Source organism: Oryctolagus cuniculus, chromosome 20, assembly GCF_964237555.1.
Source record: "Oryctolagus cuniculus chromosome 20, mOryCun1.1, whole genome shotgun sequence".
NCBI lineage: Eukaryota > Metazoa > Chordata > Mammalia > Lagomorpha > Leporidae > Oryctolagus > Oryctolagus cuniculus.
This window is the reverse complement of record NC_091451.1, coordinates 44306408-44319794: the sequence shown is the minus strand read 5'-3', so window position 1 is coordinate 44319794 and position 13387 is coordinate 44306408. Positions and strand designations below refer to the sequence as shown.

Genomic DNA, 13387 nt, shown 5'->3' with positions numbered 1-13387 from the left:
GAGAGGTCTTCTATCCGCTGGTTCACTCCCCAAATGACCTTAATGTCCTGAGCTGGGCCGATCCAAAGCCAGGAGCCAGGAGCCTCCTCCAGGTATCCCACGCGGGTGCAGGGGCCCAAGTCCTTGGGCCATCTTCCACTACTTTCCCAGGCCACAGCAGAGAGCTGGGTCAGAAGTAGAGCAGCTGGGACTCGAACCAGCACCCATATGAGATGCTGGCACTGCAGGTGGCGGCTTTACCCACTACACCAACTTGCTCTTTATTCCCTGTCCCAGTGGCTCCTCCTTCCTTGTCCACTCTCCTTCTAGAACCTTCCATGATCTGTCCCATGTGCTGCTCGGTGCCTCTTCAACCTGGGGGTCACTGGGGATTTCCCAGGGCCGAGGCACAGGAGCCCCTCACAGCAGTAACCCCTGCGAGCCCACCCTTGGGCCTTCCGCCTGGGCCTCTGCTCTGGGGCCGGCCTGATCGCGGGTTGTCTGGAGGGGACTCCCTGCTCACCTTTCCTGGGCTCACTGCTACTCAGTGACCTGGCCGTCCCGGAAAATGCTCCACCGGACTCACTGCTACTCAGTGACCTGGCCGTCCCGCAAAATGCTCCAGCGGAACACGAAGCCCTTGAAAACTCAGACTGCTTCTGATGCCGTCTCGTCACACTGTTGGGGACTCTTGTGTCTCTTCTCGGGGAAAAGGACGATAAATCCCCTTCGTTGGGACGAATGCCGCGGTGCCACGGGTTAAGCTGCCGCTTGGGACACTGGCGGCCCTCATCCGAGTGCCCAGGCCCAAGTCCCAGCTCCACTTTCCACTCGGATTCCCTACTGCTGTGCCTGGGCAGCAGCAGCAGATGACCCCGGCATAGGGTGCCTGCCACCCACCTGGCAGACCCAGCTGGAGCTCCTGCTGTTGGCTTTGGCCTGGCCCAGCCCCGGCTGCTGCAGGCACTTGGGGAGTGAACCAGCAGAAGGAAGATCTCCCTTTCTGTGTCTCTCCCTGTCTCTCTGTCACTGTGCCTTTCAAATTTTTAAAAATTTTTAATGAATTATTTATTTACTTGAGAGGCAGAGTTACAGAGAGAGGGCGAGAGAGAGAGAGAGAGAGAGGTCTTCTATCCACTGGTTCACTCCCCAAATGGCCACAACGGCCAGAGCTGGGCCGATCCAAAGCCAGGAGCCAGGAGCTTCTTCCAGGTCTCCTACGCAGGTGCAGGGGCCCAAGGACTTGGGCCATCTTCTAGTGCTTTCCCAGGCCACAGCAGAGAGCTGGATCAGAAGAGAAGCAGCTGGGACTCGAACCAGCGCGCATGTGGGACACCAGCACCGCAGGTGGATGCTTACCTTCCTATGCCACAGTAGCGGCCCCTCAAATAATTTTTGTTTAAAGAGACAATCCCTGAAAACAATATAATGGACGGATCCTGTCTGTGTCTGACTGCCAGGTGGCTGGTTCAGGGCTGGCGGGCCGACGCTTCCCTCCGCTCTCCAGCCCATTGGCCAGCCAGGCTGCGCTGTCCTTCCGGGCTCCCTCCCAGGTTAGGGACCGTTCCGGCCTGCTGCCTTGAGGAACACAGGGGTTCACTATTTCCTGGGCGACTCAACCCTTTGCTAGAAGTTTCTCCACTATGAGCCCAACTTTGTGGCTTATGCTTCCAGGAGGCACTCCCCTCCCCCATTTCCAGCTGTGTGTTCTGAGTTGGGCGTGGACCGCAGAGGGAGGGGCCAGGGCTGGGAGGAAGAGGGAGGTATCTTGTGGATGCCAAGTCCAGGCCTGGGTGGTTGGGTGGGCGTGGCAGCAACAGCTGGAGGAGACCCCCTGGGGGGGGAGGGTCTCCTCACAAAGGAAGTGAAGATGAGACCCCAGGCAAGGACCTGGGACCCCCCATCCGGTCCCTGGGGGTGGCGCTCTGTGGGAGCTGACTCAGCTGAGTGGGCAGGTGCTGGCTTCCTGGCCTGCAAAAGGAGCAGGGCCCCCAACACCCACAGGGCCCCAGTGAGGCCCAGGCACCTGCCGCTTAAGCGTCCAAAGGGCCCACCTCCCTCCAGGGGGCAAAGGAACCACATCTCCCCTACCCCAGGCGGCCACTCCCCCTGCAGCAAGCCCTGGGCTGGGAGCAGGTGCAGGCCTCAGGGTGCCCACAGTTCGGGGTTGGAACCTGATGCACAGGGGGGGGCCTGAGTGTGCACCTGTGGAGCCCTTCCTCCCCCATCACCCACGTGTCCCAGCTCCATCCAGGCCACCCACCAACAGCCACCCTTAGGGAGACAGGCTGGCTGAGGCCCTGGGGGCAGGAAACCCCCAGACTCCAAGGACCCCGCCTGTCTAGAAAGGGGGGTGACAGGCAGAACCAAGTGGCCTAGTGGCCGGAACAGGGCCATGGCAGGGCCCTGGGGGGCACGCCCCCCCAACCCCGCCCCCCCCAGGCCACAAAGCACAGTAAGTCGGAGACACGGACAGAGTTAGCCCTTGTTGTTTATTTTGGAATAAACAAGGTTTTTTTTTTCTTTTTGCATGTCTGGCCTTGGATAAACGGGAAAGCTAGAGAGCGCCGCAGACATTCCGTGAACGTTTTGATCACAAAATCATCCTCAGGCCTCCTCCTCCCTTCTCAATTTGGGGCCGAATTAGAGATGTCTGAGACAGCTCTCTGAGCTTCACCGTTTGTTGCGTAAACTACACGCTACGTCGCACACGCGGGGTGTGGACGGGCAGTCAAGGATCCCGACACTCTCAGCGGAACCCGCTCCCCGCGGAGTGCGGGGCCGCGGGATGTGGGGACCGAGGCGAGGCTGCGCACGGGACGCTGGGTGGGGAGGGGACGGGAGGTGGAGGCGTGGCCAGGGAGGCGTGGGGAGGGGGGAGACGCCCGCCCAGCCGCCCCGCAGTCAGCAGGTGCTTGGGAAATGGACGGTGGAAGGAGAATGAAGGGGCCGTGGAGCTGGCCGAGGACCGAGCCAGGGCCCGGGCAGAGAGTCTGCCGGCCTCCTCTGCCCGGCCCCACAATGTCACACAGGGGGAAACTGAGGAACAGAAGTGTTAGCAGACTCGGCCCAGGTCTCACGCTGAGAGAGGCCAGGCGGGGAACCAGAGCCCCGCCTGACACGTGCCAACATTTTCTTTTTTTGGTCTTTTTTAAATTTCTTAAAACGAACTCAAAATGAGATGGGGAGATGACGCGAGTGATCTCTGAGGAGCAGGACGTGGGTCCCGGGGTGGGGGTGGGGAAGCCGGGGTCTGGGAGTAGACGGGGCTGGGCTGGGCAGCGGTGCAGGTGGGGGAGGGGGATTGGGGAGCGAGACTGGGAGGGGTCTGGGCGGTGGGGAAGGGCTCAGCAGGGGACTTGGGGTCTCCGGGATGGGGAGGGGTTTGACATGGAGGCGAGGGGAGCTTGGGGGAGATGCTGGTCGGGCTTCATGACAAGATGACAAGGTCGGGATGAGAATGTCATTGATCAAGTGTGCCGGTGGCGCAGGTGACTGGAATGGCCACAGGTGATGAAGGTGATAATGGCTCAGAGCAAGGTGAACACGGCAGGTCATACGTAATAAAGCTAAGACTCTAGACTCCTATCCAAACAATTTAAGCAGCAAAATATTCCTCACTGGTACCCAAGGACTGCGTAGCTGTCCCGCCCCTGTGCGGAGCCGGAAAGCTACACGGAGCTCTGTCCCATTTCCTTCTATTTTTTGCAAAAAAGATAGATGCTCTTTTTTTAAAAAAAAAAAAGTCAAATTCATAACTCAGAAGCTGGCTAGGTCTTTTGGGATCTGAGGGTTATTAACTCAGCAACAAACATAAATCCGTGGCTGCGTGGCCAGGTGTCGCGCTCCTGCCACAGGACAGAGCACCCCACAAGCGGCCGCTTCCACTGGACCCCTGAAAACCTGGGTGGGGTTTGTGTTGCTGTTCAGACTTTTGCCAGGGGCACTTGTGGTTCAAGGTGCAGATTTCCGGGGACAACTCTAATCTCTAGGGTCAAAGGCAGGTGCAGTGTTGGGGCCTGGGGGAGGGGCGGGGGAATGACTCACAGGGGCCAATCTTTCCCAAGTGGGAGGTGGCTGGGAGGTCCCCCACTCTGAGAAATGCAGTTAGGATCGACTCCAGAATATCAAGTGTGCATCCAGGATAGGCAAAACCTTTCGGATCCCAGGACGAGACTTAGTCCTCATCAGATCCTCGTTGCCAGGGTCAGGGAGTGTTTTTGGTTCATTTCCCTCCCCCGTTCCTAATTCAAGGTCTAGGGGGCTAGAGAGGACCTCCAAGGTGGTGGTGGCTGTCCGGCCCCTCCCTCGAGAGGGGCGAGGAGGTGGGCCCGGGGCTGGGAGGGGACTCGCCAGGGGTCTCGCTGCGAGTTAGTGGCAGGGCCGGGACGGGTGCCCGCCCGCCAGCAGCCAACCGGGGCTCTCTGCCTGACACACAGCCTCCGCACTCTGCAAAATGTGAACTCAATCAAAGACCTAAGGGTTGCGGTGCTGGACTGGATGTGAGTGCGAGTTGGATGTGGCGTGTGAGAATTAACGAACGGAAGAGGTTTTAAGCCCTTGTCACAGTGGGTGGTCGTGCACAGCACTCGTAACGGTTTCACGAGGGCCCCGCGTCCGAGACCCCTCCCGGGGAGGGGCGTCGGCACCGAGCCCTGGTCCTGTTGCCTTGTTTTTTTATGGTATTTTTTGATATTTCATTTAAGTTTAGAGATTAGAATAACATACTTATTTCTCTTAGGAGTTTAAAGATGAAATTCTTATTATTATTCTTATTCTTCTTCGGGATCATGCAATGAGAGAGAGAGAGGGCAAGCGAGAGGGAGCAGGGAGGGTCTTAGCAGGTGCGCCTTGTCACACAGCAACACAAAGACAATATATGGAAGCGTAGCGTCCACCAGACTCAACACACAAGATAGCGAATTCCACCACAAAGATGAAGACAGACCGCATATAGTGAGCTCTGCGCAAGCCCGCGAGCAGGGGGGGCCCGGGGGGAGGCCGCTCAGATCTCCTCCTCGCCGGCCTCCTTGCTGAAGGTGGCCATGTCGATCTTCTCGGGGAAGATGATGTTGACCGCCAGGTCCTCGCCGCTGTTGTACTGCAGCAGCAGGTTCTGCTTCTTGCGCAGCGTGTGGTTGTAGCGCAGGCTGGACACCCAGGCCTCGCACTTGTTGAGGAAGATGATGCCCACGGTGCCCAGCACCACCAGGCTGGTGAGCACGCCCAGGACGGTGAAGCAGATGGCCTGGCCCTCGGTGAGGAGAGGGGTGCTCCTGTTGAGCTCTTTCATGGACACCTTGAGGATACGGTGCTCGGGCTGGGGCACGGGCAGCTCGTGCACCCCGGGGGTCAGGCGGTAGGTCAGCCCGTAGCCGCTGGGCAGACGCGTGACCTGCTGGGGGCTGGGCGCGCGCTTCTTGGCGCAGGTGGGCCCCGTGAACTCGGGCCGGCACAGACACTCGTAGCTCACCTGGGTGTGCTGCAGGCAGGTGCCCCCGTTCTGGCAGGGGCTGCTGGCGCAGTTGGCCACCGGGCGGCTGCAGGTCTTGTCGATGAAGCCGGCCGGGCAGCGGCAGCGGAAGTCGCCCCCGATGTCGGTGCACACGCCGTCATTCTCGCACGGGTTGGGGGTGCAGCTGGTGGCCACGATCTCACAGAAGTTGCCTGAGAAGCCAGGGGGGCACAGGCAGGAAGCGTGGGAGGCCCGGCCCTCATCGTCCACGCAGGTGCCTCCGTGCTGACAGGGGGAGCTGCAACACAACGGGGAACACGTAAAGGGCCCTCGGGGCTGGGCTAGGACAGGGCTGCGCGTGCAGGCGGAGGGCGGGGCGGCACCAGGGTCGGGCTCCTCAGCTCCTCGGCAGGAAGATCCGGGCCTGACAAAAGGGGCAGGTGAGGGAGGCAGGCATGCAGAGGTCCCCGGGAGTGGGCTGGCCGGCTGCTGGAGGGCGTGGGCGCATACCTCACCCCTGTCACGAAGCCCACCTGGAACAGGCCAGGACTCCCACCTCTCACTTCACCTGAGGGCTCTACTCCCTGGACAGGTGGGGATACTTGGGCTGGCAGAGGCCACGTCAGCGGCAACTGGCCAGGGTCTGGAGCAAGCCCCTTCCCCCGCGCTCTGTTCCGGGTGAGGGGGTGGGAGGGGGCTGCGGCAGGACCAGGCAAAGGGCATCCCTGCCGCAGCCCCCCACCCCCTACCCCCGCAGATCGGCTGCGGGCCACACCCCCACCACTGCCTCCACCCTCCTTGCTATTTGCATTGGCTGTTGTGTGGGGCCCCTCGGGGACAAGGTCTCCCTGTGCCGGCGCGTGGTCCCTTCACCGGGGCTGCCTGCAGCCCGAGCTGTTTGCTCAAAGCGGAGCACGCGCTTCCTGCGAGTCCTTTGTCATCTGATAAATGCCGCAACTCCAGGGAAGACAGGGCCTCCACACACCACAAACCAGCGCTGCTACTTCAGCTGGGGGCTCGGGGGCGGGGGGGGGGGGGAGGCGGGGGGGCGGGGAATGGGCCCTCGAGGGCCTGGGCTCTATTTTGACCGCTGGCTCCAGTGTGTTAGAGAGAGAAGCTAAACCTCTAAGGGTCTCCTCTGTGTGTCCCCCTGCTTGTTAACTGGAGTTCGGTGGCCGCCCCTCCTCGCCCCCTCCCCCCCACCGCTGGGGCTGACCCCTCCCCAACAGGGCCAGCGGGACACCAGCGTCTCTCCCAGCCTGTCCCAGTCTCCGCCCTGGACGGCACAGGGGCGGGGGGCAGAGTCAGGAGCGCCCCCACCAAGCGATCGCAGAGCCCCCCAGGCCCCCCAGTGGTCCTCAGACATGTGGGAAGTGAGTCCCGCTGCACTCTGATTCCTATTATGCTCCCTTTAGAAAATCACACAGCTCGGACCCAGCCTACTGTCATTCACACAGGCCAGGGCTGGGGACATCAGGGTCCTTTGAAAGAATTATGGAAATGACACCCCCCCATAAATAGCGCGATCGGGGGTGGTCCACTGCGGGGCAGGCGAGCACTTACTTGGTCTTTTGTCAGGCGATGGGTCCCACAGGGTGAGGCTGAAAGGGTCTTGGAGGGGGCAGGACTGGGGGGGGTATTTACCCATTGATCACGCAGGGCCCGGCCTTGTGCTGGCACTGCTTTCCCGAGAAGCCGGCCACGCAGGAGCACTCGTACAGGCCGCCGTCCAGGTTCACGCAGGTGCCGTTGTTGGCGCAGGGGGCGGAGGTGCAGGCCCGGACATCTGAGGGGAGCAAAGGCAGGCAGGCCTCAGCGCCCCCAAAGGGCTGTGCCTGTGGCCAGTGAGCAGGGGTCTCTAGACAGAGGGCACGGCGCTGTCCCCCCAGAGCCCCTGGAGTGAGTACGCTGGGGCTCAGGGCGCTGAGGGGGTCTCCTGGGATCGGGTCACTCATCCCAAGACAGCTACACCCTCTTCTCGGCACAGGCCAGCCTCCGGACCAGCGACACGCCCGTGCCTGCAGAGGCAATGCCCCCCGCCCCAGAAAAGGCCTGAGAAATCACGTTTCGCACATTTGGAACCCCTGGGACGACCACCTGTGCGTCACACCTTCCACCACAGACCCCCGCTGGGACAGGGGAACTGCGATAGCCACAGCTCTGGCTCCTCTCTGCTGGGCCCAGAGTGGCCAGGATGAAAAGCCCGCGCCTTGAGACGCAGTGCAGGTAGCACCGGGGAGCGCAGGCGCTTTCCCACCGTCTTTGCACACTTCATTACTAGGCCTTGGCAAGCCCGGGAGGGCCTGGGCCGGGCCCCTGAGACCTCAGCTCTCCGGCAGGGCCAGGAGCCGACCCTTGTCCCATCCCTGTTTCCCCCCTGTAAAGAGGGGCTCTCCCTTCTGGGGGCGGGGGGGTTCTCAGCCGGGGTTGGCTGCCATTGGAGTGACTGCGGCTAATGAGCAGAAAGCCAGGGCCGGCGGAGACAGGAGAGCACAGCAGGCTGTGGGGGCAGGGGGCTCTGCCCACCCCCCTCTGATTTCAAAGAGACCCGGGCCCTAGCGCAGGGAGCGAGAGAGACAGCAGTCGGCAACAGGAAGCCTGCACGCCTGGGAACGGCCTCTCCCGGCTCCGTGCAAGGAGACGGAAAGAGGATTTATCTGCGGGGCAGCACGGACAATGCGCCAGCTCGTCCAGGCGCTCCGCGCCGGCTCCGAATTCTCTGCTCCCAGCTCTCCTGCACTCGCACGCGCTCGCTCGCTCGCTCGCTCAGAATCTCCAAATGTAAGCCCAAGAGCAGGTCACCCCCACCCATCCTGCTCCTCTCCCCACAGGCTCCGCTGTGCGGCAGGACCAGCCGGCCTGGCGGGGACGCGGCTGCAGGCAGAGGGCAGAGAGGATGCGGGGGGGGGGGTCTCTGCTGGGACAGAGAAGGCAGGGGGCTCGCTCCTCTCGGGGACCCTGGGCCATCCCAGGCACAGAGCCACGGTGGACCCCGCGGGCTCCCAGAGGGAGAGGCTTTGTCTAGAAAACTCTGTGGGGGTAGGGGGTGTGGGGGGGACTCTGAATTTGGACCCCAAAGAGGGCTCGGCTCCAAGCTGAAAGGCTACCCTGGTCCCAGGTGGTGGCTTTTCCTGGGACCCTCTAGATTCCCAAACAGCTCAGAGACACTGCTGCAAGCTGCCTGCCAGCATGAGTCAGCTGCGGGGAAACCTGGCACCATCGGGCGCCGGGGCGGGGGTGGGGGCGCCTGGGTCTCCGAGCCTCAGTTTCCCTATCTACACCACGTGTGGCGCTGATGTTGGAAGCAGCCGCCTGCGCTGCTGGGAGTTTTTTTCCGAGGACTTTAGTTTGCCCGGACTTTGGAGCAGGTTTTGCCAGATGCGAATGGGCGCAGATGAAGACTCTGCAGCCTGGAGAGGCAGCCCCGGCCAGCGCGCAGCCGCTCGGGGCAATTAATGGAGGACAAAGAGGGCAGAAATTAATGAAAGCAACAGATAAACCCCATCTGCCCCAACCCTGCCTGCCTTTCCCAGTCTGCACCTGACCTCTGCCCTCACACTCCCCCCACCCCGCCCCCAGGGTCCCTCACCCTAGTACAGCGTCTCAGCTCCCTGCTCCCCCACCGCGCAGCCCCAAGGACCCCTCCCCCGGCTGTTTGCTGGCTGGCTGCTTTCTGCAGCCTCACCGCAGGGCTGAGATGAGACCCCTTGCTCTTCTCTCTAGGCTCCGGGCCCTGCCCAGGTTGCCTGGGGTCTCAGCTTTGTGTGTGGTGGGAGCTCCTCTCGTGACTTTATTCAACAGGCAGCTCCGTGGGCCCCTAGCCCAGTGCCTTCTCTGGGGTCTAGGTGCTGGCCGTGCGGGTGGGGAGCGGTGAGCAGACCCAAGACCCTCCCCAGCAGAGCAGGAACAGGACACACAGTACAAGGCGCTAGGGGGCTGGCAGGCGGGGCGCGGGGAGGGGGCTGGGCGCAGGCAGAGGGGAGTGCCAACCTATATCGCAGAGTTTCCCGTCCCAGCCCTCCTTGCAAATGCATTGCCAGGGATCTTCACAGAGTCCATTAACGCAGCCAGGAGAGGTCTCGCACTGGTCACACAGGGGGCCTTGCCAGCCAGGCTGGCACCTGTGCGGAGCAAGAAAGATGGAGACCCGTGAGGGGGGTCTGGGTGGGGAGGGAGCTGGCTGCCTTCAGTGGACCGAGAGCCCTTGGGAGTCTGCACAGGGCCCAGGCCAGGGGTCAGGGGACGCAATCAGCAGTCACCTGGACGTCAAAACTGAAGAAAAAAAGAAAAGAAAAAAAAAAACAAGCTTGGGGGCAGACGCAGGGGGTCCTAGGAAGCAGGACAGCGGGGGCGGGGGGGGGGACACTGCGTTTTGTCGCAGTGGCCCGCAGTGGTCTTGCTGGCAAGGCGCTCCCCTGACACCCCCCCTTTCTGAGAAGGGAGACAGGAGCTGTGGCTGCCCCCATCCCCTGCCTGCGTCTCCCCCACCGTCTCCCCCACTGGGGCTCTGCAGAGCCAGGGAAGCTGTTTGCCGCAGCACCCCCCCCCCAGCCTGACTCCCAGGACTGTGCCTCCCCCACCCCCATTCCGTGGCTCCCCCCACCGCCCCCAGCTGCCTCAGGAGCGGCTCTGTACCTGCACACATTGTCATCCTCGCAGAATCCATTTTGGGGGTCGCAGGCCGGGAAGCATTCAGCCCCTGAGGCACAGGGAACATCACACAACTGACCCCACAATCTCGCCCCAGAGGCCCAGGAAAAGCCCACTCCCCACACCCCAGCCCCACCCCCGCTGGCTCGCAGCCCCCCATGGGTCCCACCAGCCTGACACGCTGTTTCAAAGCTGTGTGTGCTCCTGGGACCTTGGGTGCAGGACAGGGCCCCTGTTCCCCCAGAGACAACAAGGAACCCCAATACGCTGCGGATAGGGGGGCAGAGACCACCAAGGGGAAGATTTTGACCCTGGATGTTCAGTCAAACCCTCACGCTTTGCAAAGTGAGCTGATGCTAACGGGGAGGCAGACCGGAGGTGCTGAACCGGGGAAAGCCCTAGCAGGTTCACCGGGCAGTCCACAGGTGAGGGGTGTGAGCTTCGTGTTTTACAAGGTTACGCAGTTAAGCCAAGCACCCAGGTCAGAAGTCCCCCCACGACTCCTTGTGTTAAGAAAACAACTCAACAGTTACACCCAGGGCGGCTGAGATTCCAACACTAAGGGATTCTGACGCCTGCATAGGCACCTACTGCATGCATCACTCAACCAGCTCTCCACATGGCCCCACGGCCCACCACGGCCCCCGCGCAGCGGGGGCGGGGGCGCTGCGGGAAGGGGGCCACTCTTCGCTGTCAGAGACAGATGGCCACTGCAGACAGAAGTGTCGCAGCCCCTCACCTAGAGAGACGCGCCTCACAGGAGGCTCGAGCTGCTCTCTTGTTGGGCTTTGGGGGGCTAGGACAGCAAAGTCAACCCCCGCTGCCCCAGAGACCTGTTCCCCGGGATGCACACGCAGGGACACCCCCAAGTTGCCCCCCAGCGCGTCCTCACGGAAGACTCCCGCACATCACCGCACATCGCCGCGTTTTTTCCATGCCTCCTCTCAGCGCACCGACACCCCTTCAAGCGCCACTTCTGCCAGGCGGGAAGGGAAGGGGCTGCGGGGGTCCCAAGCTCGCTGCCCACCCCCCGGGGACCCACGGGCGGACCTGGCACGCAAGGGCGGAAGGGAGGGTGAGGCAGGCACAGCGCGGGGCTTAGGGTTAGGCGAGAGCGGCCGGAGTTGGGGCGCGTGGCGCGTGGCGCGCGGGGCACGGGGTGGCCGGCGGGGCGTCGCAGGCTTCCCCAGAGGGGGCGCAGGCCCGGCCGCCGAGGGGCTCACCATAGGTGCTGTGGCCGAAAGCCAGCAGGAGCAAGAGGACGCGCAGGAGGGCTTCGGTCGCGGTCATCGCGGGGCGGCCGGGGTCGCGGTCCCGGGAGAGGTGCGGGCGCAGGTCCGGCTCCGGGCGCCGCGCTGGGCTTCTGGTTGCGGACGCGGAAGGGGGCGCGGGCGCGAGGCGAGGGGAAAGCCAGGGCTGCACCGGGCTGCGCGCTGCGCTCTCCGCCGCTGCCGCCGAGGAGCTGCCGCCGCCGCCGCGCGCGTCGCCCTTTTCGTACCGCCCCCCCCCCCGCCGGCCCCCGCCCCCCGCCCCCGCCTTCGCGTGCACGGGGCCGGCGCCGGCCAGTCCCGGTGACCCCCGCCCCTCGCGGGGCCGCCCCCCACCACTGCTGCGTCCCGGAAACCGACCGCGCACACGGGCGCACACTTGGCTAGACAGGCGCAGGTACCCCGCGCACGTTTCGCACATGTGCCGCACACACGCACTGGCCAGTTTAGGACCTGTCGCCAGCACAGTCCCTGGGCCGGGCCGCAGACCCCCAGGGGCACACGAGCAAGCCCTCGGAGTGCAGAAGCGCCCAGATGCCCATCGCCTAGGCCCCGTGTAGTACAGGGGCCACGGGTCACATACCCAGGAAGACGCAAAGGCGCACCACCAAGATGTGCAATGTACACATAATCACACACGCGCTCAGAAAAACGGTTAGGAAAAGCCGCAGGTCCCTGCCAGCCAGAGCCATGAGGAGGCCGGAAAATGCAGACACACCTGCTGTAGCACACACATGTGTAACACAAACGCACACTACAACCCAAACACACTGCAGCACGCACACACACACACGCACACGCACACACGCACGCACACCGACCGGCTTGCAGTTACGGAACCCTGGGCCGCCTCCCGCAGCGGCACGCACACAGTCATACGCACACCTACAAGCACACTGTCATCCCACAGACCCGCGCACACATGCAGTCACCTCCACCCACACACGCCCGCCTCGCGGGGGCCTGAGTCACAGGCACACATGTGTGCGGCGCGCCTGATCCTCACCCACACGCACCCCCAGTCCACCGCTCGCCCGCACGGCGCAGGCTCTTGGTCTCACACAAGTGCGCGCGCGCACACACACACACACACACACTCCGGGCTCACAGCAGTCTTTGTTCACGGTGACACGTGCAGCAACTTCACACACAAGCTCATAGACGGTTGCACACCCGGTCCTCAGCGCATGTGCCAGATCTCCTGGGAGGCTTCAACGCCCTGGTTACCGGGGAGCCTCCCCTGTCAGAGACCCTGGGGAGAGGGAGTGCGCCCTGGACTCCACCGGGCCCCCAGCACCCTGCTGCAGCCCCCAGCCTCTGCTCAGAGCCCCGCTGGAGCCTCCCCCACCCCAGTCTGGATCGGGGAGGCCCCGGAAGCTAGGGAGGGAGAGGGGCTGGGAGGGGGCTGCGGGTGTTTAACCTCCGGGCAGGTCGGGACTTGGGGATGGGTCCAAGGGTGCTTGACTTGCAGAGCTTAGTCTGAACACAGGTCCCAGGTGCAGAGAATGTGCCCGCCCAGTTCTCGCCTCCTCTTCCCCACGGTTCAGGGCGGGGGGGGGGCACATCTTTGCTATTTGGAACCTGGAGCGGTGGCGGCAGGGAGTGCACTTCATCCTCAGAGGCACCCCACTGGCCCTGGCAGGTCTGGGGACACTCTGCTGTCCCCATGATGGGACTGAGGAGCCCAGCCGGGCAAAGCCCCAGAGTGTGTGCTTCTGAAAGTCAACTGGGGTGGGCACACCTGGGACGGGGCCCTCGGACGGACGTCTCTGATGGTCTCTACAGAGGACCCGGATGGGGCCGGCTTTGGGACAGGCTGGGTGCGCGCTCAGTGCCCCTGCATTCCTCCTCCTCCATCTCTTCCCGGGACTAATTGCTCAGGTCAGGACACCTAGTCCAGCACAGTAGCACTTGCCCAGCGGTCAGCAGGCCCAAGCCTGGAGGTCCCAGCATCCACTGCGACCGCCAAGGTCTCCCTGACTCACCTTTCCCCTCTTCCCTCCCTCTGCCGCCCCTGACCTCAGCCTCCAAAATT

At 63.1% G+C, this 13387-nt stretch overlaps 1 protein-coding gene across 1 annotated transcript; it reads right to left on the bottom strand.

The window, feature by feature from the left end:
* Positions 1-4723: 4723 nt before the first annotated feature.
* On the bottom strand, positions 4724-11561 carry DLK1 (delta like non-canonical Notch ligand 1). The gene is made up of 5 exons (XM_002723221.5): positions 11308-11561; positions 10070-10133; positions 9425-9555; positions 7079-7220; positions 4724-5732 (listed from the first exon to the last, which is right to left on the bottom strand). The coding sequence occupies exons 1-5, from the start codon at positions 11372-11374 to the stop codon at positions 4985-4987; spliced, it is 1152 nt and encodes a 383-aa protein (XP_002723267.1). The 5' UTR covers positions 11375-11561; the 3' UTR covers positions 4724-4984.
* Positions 11562-13387: the final 1826 nt, after the last annotated feature.

Coding starts and splice junctions, on each gene's coding strand:
- DLK1 (XM_002723221.5), bottom strand. CDS start 11,374: ATGACCGCGACCGAAGCCCTCCTGCGCGTCCTCTTGCTCCTGCTGGCT. Junction 10,134..11,307: donor TTTCGGCCACAGCACCTATG/GTGAGCCCCTCG, acceptor CCTGTGCCTCAG/GGGCTGAATGCTTCCCGGCC. Junction 7,221..9,424: donor CGGGAAACTCTGCGATATAG/GTTGGCACTCCC, acceptor TGCTCCCCTCAG/ATGTCCGGGCCTGCACCTCC.